The 12,356-nt window shown below is 49.2% G+C and overlaps 1 protein-coding gene across 2 annotated transcripts in view; it reads left to right on the top strand.

Moving 5' to 3' along the window:
* NOTCH1 (notch receptor 1) overlaps positions 1–7,594 on the top strand; it is a 41,070-nt gene extending 33,476 nt beyond the window's left edge. For both annotated transcript variants that reach the window (XM_068211088.1, XM_068211087.1), the window contains exons 26-34: positions 177–605; positions 1,398–1,546; positions 2,172–2,388; positions 2,730–2,820; positions 3,036–3,201; positions 3,945–4,240; positions 4,533–4,680; positions 4,792–4,889; positions 5,329–7,594. In XM_068211088.1, the coding sequence (XP_068067189.1) occupies positions 177–605; positions 1,398–1,546; positions 2,172–2,388; positions 2,730–2,820; positions 3,036–3,201; positions 3,945–4,240; positions 4,533–4,680; positions 4,792–4,889; positions 5,329–6,813 (3,079 nt within the window). In that variant the 3' untranslated portion in view covers positions 6,814–7,594. The remainder of the gene's footprint in view (positions 1–176; positions 606–1,397; positions 1,547–2,171; positions 2,389–2,729; positions 2,821–3,035; positions 3,202–3,944; positions 4,241–4,532; positions 4,681–4,791; positions 4,890–5,328) is intronic.
* Positions 7,595–12,356: the final 4,762 nt, after the last annotated feature.

Here is a 12,356-nt window from a genome sequence, read left to right as displayed (position 1 = left end):
GAATGCTTCACAGTGCTGCATAAAACAGCTGCTTTCTATGTAAACTGGTTTAATGTCTGTCAGGGTGAAGAATATTTATACAAACGAGAGACCACCACTGCTTTTCTCAGCAGATAGGTATTATTTGCAGTACTTGGTCTAATTCTTTCTTCTGCCTTGCTTCTTCCTCCACCCAGCCCTCTGTATGACCAGTACTGCAAAGATCACTTCTCGGATGGTCACTGCGACCAGGGCTGCAACAATTTTGAGTGCGAGTGGGATGGTCTGGACTGTGCAAACAACATGCCAGAGAAGCTGGCAGATGGCACACTGGTGGTGGTGGTCCTCATCACCCCCGAGAACCTGAAGAACAACTCCTTCAACTTCCTGCGGGAGCTGAGCCGTGTGCTGCACACCAACGTGGTCTTCAAGAAGAACCCCAAGGGGGAGTATATGATCTTCCCATACTACGGCAACGAGGAGGAGCTGAAAAAACATTACATCAAGAGGTCCACAGAGGACTGGTCAGATATGTCCAGTGCTGTCATCAACAAAGTGAAGAGCAGCCTCTACTCCAGGGCTGGCAGGAGGCAGAAGAGGGAGCTCGATCAGATGGACATCAGAGGGTAAGAGGGTTCCATCTTCTCTGAGCAGCACTCACTGTGTTCTCTGTGTTGATAATAGTAACATGCTAGGAAGGGAAGGATGTAGGCCAGATAATTGTATTTAGATGTTGCTTTCTGTGTGAACAGAAACCGGATTTTGCTCTCATGTGGGAAAGTGGAGTGATCATTCAGGAATCCCTGATACAATGCTGCCCGACTCTCACGATTGAAGGAGCCCTGTGCATTGTTGGGAGCCGGGGCTGGGTTGGGTGGAACCTGGAAGCAGAGGTTGGCCTGACCGACTGTCTGACTTCAGGAAGTCATTAAGTTAAACCTCATTTTCTCCCTGGGAAATGCTTTCTAGAGCTTTGTTGTAAAACTCAATTACTGCAATCTGTGTTTTGAGATCTTTGGTGTAAACATACACATCTAACCTGCTCCCTCTCCGTGGACTCAATCAAAAACCCCTGAAAGCAAAGGCGTTAGAGCAGTGAAACTGATATGAGAAGATCTGAAAGCTCCCAAACACCATTATTTAAGATACTGTAGTGTCTGGGTAATTATAAAACATTGTGAAGCAAAGACTCCCTTCCATTCCTGTAGATAAAGAGCTGGATTTTACAACATTCACTGAGGCAAATCCAACAGACCATGAGTGTGAGCTGCGGCTTTGGGCCACAGGGGAGCAAGGGGATGGGTTCCCACCTTCTAATTCCCACTGATGGGGGTTAAAGAGGGAAGGGAGACAGGGCTGGCCCGTGTCCTCGGTGTGGTCATCTCTCCCTGTTCCTTATTGACTCTTCTCTCTCACAGATCCATTGTCTACTTGGAAATTGATAACCGCCAGTGCATCCAGTCATCTTCCCAGTGCTTCCAAAGTGCCACCGATGTGGCAGCATTCCTGGGAGCCTTGGCCTCCCTTGGCAACCTGAACATACCCTACAAAATAGAAGCTGTCAAAAGTAAGTACAGCTGGTCACTTGAGGAGGAGAGACAGCCAAAACTTTCCAGCCTTCCCCGAGTTTAGTTATCTGTCAATTGGCTGCATTTGAACACAGTCTGTTTTTAATAACCTCACATATATTTTTTTTTCCTTAAAGTCTTTTCTTTTAAAAAAATTGCAGGCCCACTTTATTATTTTTGCTTATTCCAGGTTTTATTTCAAAATCATTATCACTCTAAAAGTTATTAAAAAAAGAAAAGAAAAAGAAAACCCAAGCAGCTCCAATCAATCAGTGACATGCAAGGAGTTGAAGTTTGTATCTTGAAAATCCCCCCTAAATCCTTTTGTCTTAACAGCTCAATGCAAGCGCAATGATTTGAAGTTTGCTAATCCTTTTCCTTAAAGGAGAAAAAAGTGAAGCTGTCTCCTGGTGCAGACTGCCTTGTGCAGCCGAGAATTTGCCGATAGTTTGCAATTCTGATTAATAGCGTATAAAATGACCTTATTTTGGGGGGGGGGGGGGGCACTGATTTAGATCAGACTTAGGTACCTCTATTAACAAATTTTCCTTCATTTCCACTCCGTCCCTGCTTTGCTATGCAGCTTAATGTCTCAGCATCTCTTTGTGCCCCACTGTTTTGTAGGTGAAACGGCCGAGCCCACGAAGAACTCCCAGCTGTATCCTATGTACGTGGTGGGGGCTGCGCTGGTCTTGCTCGCCTTCATCGGGCTGGGAGTGCTGGTGAACCGCAAGCGCCGCAGGGAGCATGGGCAGCTCTGGTTCCCAGAAGGCTTCAAAGTGACAGAGTCCAGCAAGAAGAAGCGGCGGGAGCCCCTCGGGGAGGATTCTGTTGGACTGAAGTGAGTAATTTGCTTGCTAACCCAAAGGACACAGCAGGGCTCTTCTGGGAGAGCCTGCTGGAGTTTTGTTCTCTAGTGCATCGTAGTGGTGTGGCAGGGAGGAGAACAATCAGGGGTCTTAAAGTTCTGCACGGGGGAAAAAAAGCAGTGTTCCATATGGTCTGTGCTTTGTAATCTTTTTTGCACTTGGTAAAAAATGATATGCAACCTGAGGGGAACCTCCTCAGGTTGGAAATTGGGAAATTGGTTGATTCTTCTTTCAGTTTGTGCCTGTACGTAGATAAACATCACAAACAGTTCCTGCAGAGGTGATAACTTTTTCTGTGGTTTTATTTTTAAAGACCCCTCAAAAATGCTTCGGACGGCACACTGATGGATGACAACCAGAATGAGTGGGGTGATGAGGAGACCTTGGACACCAAGAAGTTCAGGGTAAGCCCTCTGCCACGTTCCTGTGCTGCAGGCAGTCACTCCTGGGTTTGTCACGGAAGGAGCAGAGGGACCCTCAGGGCCCCCCATAGCTGCTCTCAGCTCCTTTGCAAGCCTGCCTGTGACAAACACACACCTTGGAGCCTCGCAGAGCTTCCCAGGCTGGAGCTCAGCCCAGGGCTCTTTCCTGGGAGCTCACTCCCTGCTGTTTCCCTCAGTTTGAGGAGCAGGCGATGCTGCCGGACACGGATGACCAGACGGATCACAGGCAGTGGACGCAGCAGCACCTGGACGCCGCTGACCTGCGCATTTCCTCCATGGCCCCGACGCCTCCACAGGGGGAAATCGATGCTGACTGCATGGATGTCAACGTCAGAGGGCCGGGTAAGGACCCCTTGCACTTCTGCACTGGCTGGCAGCTCATGTGGAACCCTCCCTGAGCCCCTGCAGAGAGAGCAGCAGCCCCACAGCCCTCCCTGTCCCTTGCTGGTGCAGAGTCACTGCTACAAGCTCTGCACCACAGGGTTGCTGTTGTGTGTGATTTAGAGAGAGAGTCCGTCACATTTTGCTTTCCATGAGAGCCCTTTTGTTCAGTGACTGAGGTGGAAATTACAGAAGTACCTATTAAATCACCCAGGTTATCTCTCTGCTGCTCGTATATTCTTCTCCTCCCACCCAACTTGTACATTTCACAGTCTTCCTTTAAGGTTTTTAACAATGCTTAGTAGAATTAGGTTAAGGTTTTAATGTTTCCTTTAAGGTTTTTAACAGTGGTTAGTAAGAATTTTTAAATTCTTACCAACACTTGGTCTTCCCCATGTCTGTGAAATTGTCCTCTGAAATAATGAAGATATTTACCATACTCTATTTGCTTTGAGCAGCCTTCCTTACAAACTGCACCTTCCATGGAGCAGATGAAATAGGAAAAGCAGTGAGATACCACTAAGGAATTTCAGATCCATATCAGAGGAAGGGTATTCTTGTTTGATGTTCCGAACTAGTCAGGAACTCAGTCTTGGTGCACCCAGGAGAATAAGCATCTATCGCAGGCAGAGCATCTGGCAGAGCCTCCTGCATTACGGAGGGTAAAAAGCCTTTTTTCATCCTGAGCTCCCCTGTGCTTTCAGACGGCTTCACCCCGCTCATGATCGCCTCGTGCAGCGGAGGAGGGCTGGAGACCGGCAACAGCGAGGAGGAGGACGACGCTCCTGCCGTCATCTCGGACTTCATCTACCAGGGCGCCAGCCTGCACAACCAGACTGACCGCACGGGCGAGACCGCCCTGCACCTGGCCGCCAGGTACTCCCGCTCGGACGCTGCCAAGCGCCTGCTGGAGGCCAGCGCCGACGCCAACATCCAGGACAACATGGGCCGGACGCCTCTGCACGCCGCCGTCTCTGCCGACGCACAAGGAGTCTTCCAGGTAAGCGGTGCTTTGGCCGCCGGTTTCGGGGTTTTCGGGGGGAATAGTGGTGCTACGTGAAGAGTCTTGTCACGGGGTCTCCTGCTCTCACCTGTGGGGTGGCACTCGTAAAAAATGAAGCCCCTCTTGTCTTGGGGAAGAGCAAAGCAGCAGCGCTGGACTGGGAGCAGAGCTGGAGAGATGAACTTTTGGAAAGGGCATTGCAGGTCCTGAGACCTTGATACCTGGAGTGCCTTGCTGTCTGCCCCTCCTAACGTTTGTGTTCCCTCTGCTTTGGCCCTTCTTGTGGCAGATCCTGATTAGGAACAGGGCAACAGACCTGGATGCCCGAATGCACGACGGCACCACTCCCCTGATCCTGGCTGCTCGTTTGGCTGTGGAGGGGATGCTGGATGACCTCATCAACTGCCACGCTGACGTCAATGCCGTGGACGATTTAGGTACTGAGGCAGCTAAAACACCAGTTCACCCAGACATGGGACAAAAGGGCTGCTTGCTGTTGATCTCAGCACTCTCTGATGTGTGTTGTATTTCGTGGTTTTCCTCTCCAGGCAAGTCAGCCCTGCACTGGGCAGCTGCTGTGAATAATGTGGAAGCTGCAATGGTCCTCCTGAAGAATGGTGCCAATAAGGACATGCAGAATAATAAGGTAGGATCTCCTAGGTTGATATATGCAAGGGAAGAACCATCTGGGGAGTCTGTTAAAGAGTAATTCCTGGCTGAATTACAAATGTCTGGCACTGAGACTCTGATTTGATTGTTCTGCTGTGAATGAAGGTGGATTTAGCTCAAAGGAGTACTGTGGGATCTGGTTGTAGGGGTGATGTTGAGGGGCCATGCAGTGCCTGGTGAGCAGTGTCTTTGTGGCCTCCTCCAGCATGTTCTGGGTCACTCCTAGGGTTCCTGGTTTGATACCAGTACAAGGACATGGCTCAGCAGGGTAGGAAAAAGAAGGAGCAAGCCCTCACCAGAGGAGAGATGATGGCAGACCATCTCTGCCACCCAACCACATGGGTGTGGAGCTCGAGGCAGCGTTTGCCAGGAGAATCTGTGAACTCAACCCTAACCAAACCTTGCTGGCTTTCCAGGAGGAGACCCCACTGTTCCTGGCAGCCAGAGAAGGGAGCTACGAAACCGCCAAGGTGCTGCTGGACCATTTTGCCAACCGGGACATCACGGACCACATGGACCGGCTGCCGCGGGACATCGCCCAGGAGCGCATGCACCACGACATCGTCCGGCTGCTGGACGAGTACAACCTGGTGCGGAGCCCCACGCTGCACAACGGCCCCCTGGGGGCACCCACCCTGTCCCCCCCGCTCTGCTCCCCCAACAGCTACATCGGCAACCTCAAGCCCGCCGTGCAGGGCAAGAAGGCCAGGAAGCCGAGCACCAAGGGGCTGAGCTGCAATGGCAAGGATGCCAAAGACCTCAAAGCCCGGAGGAAAAAGTCGCAGGATGGAAAAGGGTGTCTGCTGGACAACTCCGGTGTGCTATCGCCAGTGGACTCCCTGGAGTCGCCGCACGGGTACCTCTCGGACGTGGCCTCTCCGCCGCTGATGACCTCTCCGTTCCAGCAGTCGCCTTCCATGCCTCTGAACCACCTGCCAGGCATGCCCGATGCCCACCTGAGCATCAACCACCTCAACATGGCGGGCAAGCAGGATATGGCCATGGGCAACTCCAGCAGGATGGGCTTCGACTCGGTGCCTCCGCGCCTGTCCCACCTGCCGGTGTCCAGCCCCAGCACGGGGATGAGCAGTGCCCCCATGAGCTTCTCGGTGGGCAGCGGGGCCAGCCTGAACGGGCAGTGTGACTGGCTCACCCGGCTGCAGAACGGGATGGTGCAGAGCCAGTACAACCCCCTGAGAGGCAACCTGCAGCCCGGGGCGCACCAGCAGCCCCAAAACCTGCAGCACGGCATGATGACCTCGCTGCACAACGGGCTGCCCACCACCAGCTTGTCGCAGATGATGAGCTACCAGGCCATGCCCAGCACCCGGCTGGCGTCCCAGCCCCACCTGATGCAGAGCCAGCAGCTCCAGCAGATGCAGCAGCAGCAGCAGCAGCAGCTCCAGCAGCCCAACCTGCAGCCGCCGCCGCAGCCGCAGCAGCCGCAGCAGCCGCCGCAGCCGCCGCAGCAGCCGCAGCAGCACCACAACCCCAGCGGCTCCAACGGGAGCGGCCACCTGGGCCAGAATTTCCTCGGTACGGAGCTGAGCCAGCCCGACCTGCAGCCGGTGAGCGGCAGCGCCATGGCCGTGCACACCATCCTGCCGCAGGATTCCCAGATGCTGCCCACCTCCCTGCCCTCCTCGCTCGCCCAGCCCATGACCACCACGCAGTTCCTGACCCCTCCTTCCCAGCACAGTTATTCCTCCCCCTTGGACAACACGCCCAGCCACCAGCTCCAGGTGCCCGACCACCCGTTCCTCACGCCGTCGCCGGAGTCGCCGGACCAGTGGTCCAGCTCCTCGCCTCACTCCAACGTGTCCGACTGGTCCGAGGGCATCTCCAGCCCTCCCACGAGTATGCAGTCACAGATGGGACACATCCCCGAGGCCTTCAAGTGAAAAAAAAAAAAAAAAAAAGAGGTGTTTTAGAGACGCTCGCTGCGAGCCAGAAGCTCGAGGGAGATCTTTTGGGTTTTTTTTTAAAAAAAAGGACGTCGGATGCTTTTTTTAAAGGATCCTTTTTAAAGATGTTTTTATAAAAAAGAAAAAAAAGAAAAGAAAAAGACAAATTAATTCCTTTTTTTTTTTTTTAGTATTTATTTATGTACTTTTTATTTTACATGAGAACACTGCCTTTTTATTTATATGTTCTATTGTTAAGAACTCAGTGTGGGACACCAGTTGTGTTTCGAGAAATCAACAAATTAGGTTTTTATAGGACGTTCTCTTTTGTTTGGGGGGGTTCATTGTGTTTGATTTGAGAGGAAATGTTTATGTAAAGCTATAAGCAACGATTTGTGATTCTGAAATGCCATTAATTTATTTTTTTTCTCTTTCAACTCAGAAAGAGAGGTGAGAAAGAAGAGGGGAAGGAAAAATTGACTAAAAATACCACTCCTTAAGGGGAAAAACATTAAGTATGGACAAATTTTTTAAATGTACTTTAAAATGTTTCCTTTGCAATTATACGAGAGGACATTTTATGGTACCAGTCATGAATCTATGTTTAAATTTCAGTATTATATAGTTGTACATTTGCCTTGATAATAGAAATTTTTGTTCTCTCTTGTTTTTATATATATAAAAAATATATATATTTAAATGATTTTTATGATCTAAAAAAAAAAAGAAAAAGAAAATCAGGATTATAGACCTGTAAGAACAGTTTCTAAGCTAAAAATAAACCCTACAAAACATGAATACTGTCCCCCATCAAAAAGAAATGTATTTACCAAACTTCCAAGAGAGCAAGCCCATAACTATGGAGTATATACACAAAGGAGACTTAATTTTACTTTGAATATCTTTACTGATTTTTTTGTTTTGTTTTCGTGTTTGAGTAACTGTTTTAAGAAATAAATGCCAATATAAACTTTGTAAACCACATCCTTATTTTAAGGATGGCCTGCCTATTTTTTAGAAGAAGGTGTGTCTGGCAGTGCAGACACCCTGAGTGAGATTACAAAGCATTATCACACTGCCACCCCCAGCTCCTCTGGCAGAGCCCTCACTGGGTGCCCAGTGGGATGTGCTGCTGGTTTTGGTGGGAGGCTGGACTGGCCAAACTGGAGGGCGAGGGGCCAGCACAGCTGTGCTGTGAAACGTTGACATTTTGTTCTGTGACCTTAGCCTGGAGTGATGCATCTTTTTTTATATTGATGTGCACTCGTTCTGTGTATCATGTAAAATATAGTATAAGCCTGTGGCAGATTTAATGTTTGTAAATATGGGGGGTTTTTTTGGTTTGTTTCTTTTTTTTTTTTCAAGAAAAAAGGTGGATTTTGTTTCAAAAATCTAAATGAGCAAGTCTTAAATATATCATAAATATATCACCTTACAGAGGTGTTGGAATATCACTCACTCGGGTGCAAAAGCGAGCAGACACCCTAAGACTAGATAACGTGTATGGGACAGGCAGATAGAGAGCAGTTAATCAAGAAAACCTAAGAAAAGGGTTCCTTTTCCTCATTCTTTTCTATTAGAACACCAAATAAAATGGATATTTCTCAAGGCACAGCGCCTTGCTGAGCACTCATCTTAGTTAACATTTCAGACCATTGTTATTGTGACACGCCTAATATGAGTGATAAAAACATCACGTGGTGTTGAATCTTCCTATGTTTTATAAACTAGAGTGTAGTTTAAGAAAAGATATCTTCTGTAATAAAGCTATCTACATGCAAAGTTGTAGTTTGCAAAAATGATGTATTTTTTTTGGTTAACTGATTTGCAATAAATGATGCTTCTGGGCATCTAGATTTTACTAAAACTGGAACTTGGTGTTTTTGTTACGGGTCAGTTGAGTTCTGGATTTGACACCTGCTGTCTTTCAGAGCTGCTCCTTGCACAGAGGACTGGAGCTTCCTCAACATCTTGTTCTCTGTGTAAAAAAAAAAAACAGAGAAGAGCTTTGGACACTGAAAATTCCTCTTTAACTTCTGCTAAACTCTCACTGACTTGAGACACCTGAGCAAGGCAGGAGGGGCTCTGCCCAGGTAGCTCTTTACCTGCTCTGATATCCTCAGGCCATCGGGTCAAGATCTAAAAGGGGAAACATGGAAAAATTGTTTTAAAGAATGTCCCTCATGCATCTTCAAAGAAACCAGGAACAGCAGCACCAGAGGGACAGTTTTACTTGAGCCACTCTGGACACAAACCAGAAATGTTTGCTGTGCTTGCTGTGCTCAAGATTTTTAAGGTAATTTAATTTAATTTCATTCTTTCTCTACCCCACAGGGACTCTGCAGTGCAAATGCAGCTGCAAAGTCCCCAAATAACTGGATATAAATAGCGCAGCCATTGACCTCCTCCCAAATCACATAAGCCTGGAATGCTGGTATTTTCCACTCCGTGGCTGGGGAGGGAGAGGGCTTGTGTGTGCACGGGCCCGGTGTCCAGCCCCAGACAGATCCAGGGCCACCAAACACCTGCTGTGCAGCTGGTCAGCTACTGGTGCTGTGACAGTGGCGGTGGATGTGCCACCCACAGCAGTGAAATGCACCTTCCGAGGTCAGGGAGGTGGCATCCCAGGAAAGGGAGCCTCAAACTCCATGGAAAGGGGTATTTGAAGGGAGAACAAACCACTCTTCCCCCCTGCAGAACGTGTCACCAGCGAGCATCTCAACACCCAGAAGGACAGACATCCTGGAGGGAGCTGGGCTTCGCGGGATGTGTCAGCCCCTGCCTGCGGCTGCATCCCATCTGGAATGCACTGGATGGAGTTTGTCTGCCTCCAGCGTGACTCACACATGAGCTGCTCAGGAATCCCACACAGCCCAGCCTCCCAGGCTTCTCCCACACATTCCCACCCCAGAACCAGCCCAGCACAGCCCCAGTGCTGCCAGCGGGGCTGGGACACCCTCATCCCAAAGTGAGGAGGCCTTAGGAGGATCCTCTCCTGCCTCATCCAGAGTGAAACCGAGTCACTCGTGGGCAAGGCAGAAATTTGGCCTGGAATAGATGAAAAAAAAAATAAATAAAAAAGGGTTTATGAGGACATGGAAAACAATGTGACATTGCAAGAGGCAGCACATGTGGGCTCGTTTAACAAGAGGGGCTGCAAAGCATGGGATTGTCCGTGAGGAATGGGCAGAAGGACAGCATGAGGAAAGAGGGGGCTAAATACCATGGAAAGAAGCAAAGGGATGGCTACTAATTAATTATCCACGAGGTAATTCAAACTAGAAGTCAATTAAGGTTTTTAAGGAGTAGAGGAGAAAGGATGCAAAACTTTAGGTTTTAAGTGCTTAGCCCCAAATGACTTCGATTTATGAAGGCATCTGGTGACCAGCCAACCTGTGGGCACGTGAGATGATTGTGGTGTCACAGATCCAGCTGGGATGGAGGCTAAGTTAAAGGAGAAACAAGAGAAATGGCCCCAGTTTCAAACTCTCCTGTCACACTTGAGGCTTCTTCCCACACCAACCAAGCAACCCACGTTGTCCCACCACAAGCCTCGTGTGGGTGAAGATTTCTGGGAGCTGAATTCCAAGCCCTCCCAGCACCAGAAGATGCCGAGGAGTGACTGGATCACGGCAAGCACGGCTGTCCCGGCATTCCAGGTGAAAAAGGCTGAGAAGCACCAAAATCGCATCCTGCCGAGGGAAGCGTTCAGGAGTGTTGGCTGTAAAACAAGATTAGCACCGGCTATTGCCATGGCAGGTATGTTGGTGCTCTGAGGAATCCCTGAACTATTTGTTTACATGCTGGAGGGCTTGGTTGTGTGTTTTTTTTTTTTTCACTCTTTGTTTTCATTATTCCTGCTCAATTAGATGGGACATTCAGAAACTGCTACTCTGTATTGCTTCTCCCTCCAGGCTGTTGGTGCTTGCTCGCAGCTGCTCCAGCCCTGATTGAGGAATTGTTGCTGCAGCTGAAATCAGCCCCTGAAGAATGTGCAAAAGGAGCCAAATTCATCTCGGGCTTAGCCTCGCTCAAATCACACAGGGGTTAATGTGGCTGGGGTACTCTGAATAATCACAGCGACTGATTGAGTAAATAAATAAAACTCAGATTCTCCGACATGGTGCAGAATACTGGTAAGGGATAGAGATACTCTCCTTTAGCCTTTTCCACGTTTCTAAACTCAAAGAATGATCCTTTTCACAGCAAGCCCGTGGGGCAAGGTTGCGTTTCTGGTTGTGTGCAACCTGAAGACTGAATAAATTACCAGAAAAAGGTCAGAATCGTTTGCGTTGTATCCCAGGGGAGCTGAGGAACAGAGCAGCTGTGGCTGCCCCTGGATCCCTGGAAGTGTCCAAGGCCAGGCTGCATGGGGCCTGGAGCACCCTGGGATAGTGGAAGGTGTCCTTGCCCTGGCAGGGGTGGAATTGGATGATTTTTAGGGTCCCTCCCAAACCATTCTGTGATTCTGTGAAGCAGGAGAGAAGGACACACGCTGTCCTCACTGGCAGAGGCTTTCATTTATAATGGGTCACTCAAGTCCAGAACTACTGCTGAGTACAGCAAACCAGCTAGAAAACTTCAGGTTTAAAAGGGATTGCATGCTTTAATGTGGAAATTCTTTATAATCATGTGTTTATCAGGAGAACAGCAAAGGTGAGACCCCATTGTAGGTGTTCACATCGTGTTCCCCTGTATAAGGGGGTTAAATATGTAACATAAATATCTGACTATAGACACAGATGTGAGCTATTGATGCTATTTAGCACACAAAAAAGCCCAATCAGGCTAATTAAAATCATGTTTCCTCAGATTACACCTGTTGGGGGAAATCTCAAGGGAGAACCAGGGCTTTATCTGCAACTCATGCCTGCGCAGGGAAATTGTATTTGACAAGCTGGTTTATAAAAATGTTCCTACAAAAGAGGGAGATGAAAGGCACTTAAAAATCACAGCGCTGCCTCTGGTTCCCACACCAGCATCAAAGTGCTGCTTCCCCTGCTTGGCCGGGGCTTTGAGGCTATTCCCCTGCTTTAATGATGGAGTGCAGGAGCAGCTCTGCACTGATAACGACCCTTGATTAAGATGTTTGTTGAGATCCCTGTGTTTTCCTCTCCAGAGCTTCTTGTTGGGTGTAGGGTGTGACAGCATCCATGCTGGTGGATGACAGGCATTCTTCTGGTGGCTGGAACGGGGGTTCACCCCACTAAAAAGCTTCGTGTTTGTGTAAAATAGAGCTGCAGCTCACAGAGCCACGAAGCTGATGCGGGGTCCGGAGCACCAGGAGCTGCTGGGGGGGCTCAGCCTGGAGAAAAGGAGGCTCAGGAGGGAATGTTTTTGCGCTGCCTCGGCGCTTTTGATTCCCGAAGAGCTGTTTTCATGCAGTCACGGACTGGGGTGGGTTGGAAGGGACATTCAAGATCGTCTCCTGTCCATCACCTCATTCTCCCTGTCCACAGCTCCCTGGCGGGAGGATGGACACAAGGGACAGGGTGAGAGGAAACGGCCTCCAGTTGTGCCAGGGGAGGCTCGGATTGGCT

The sequence above is a fragment of the Anomalospiza imberbis genome, chromosome 21 (genome assembly GCF_031753505.1).
Source record: "Anomalospiza imberbis isolate Cuckoo-Finch-1a 21T00152 chromosome 21, ASM3175350v1, whole genome shotgun sequence".
NCBI lineage: Eukaryota > Metazoa > Chordata > Aves > Passeriformes > Viduidae > Anomalospiza > Anomalospiza imberbis.
The sequence above is the reverse complement of the archived record's forward strand: the minus strand, read 5'-3'. Positions and strand labels throughout refer to the sequence as shown.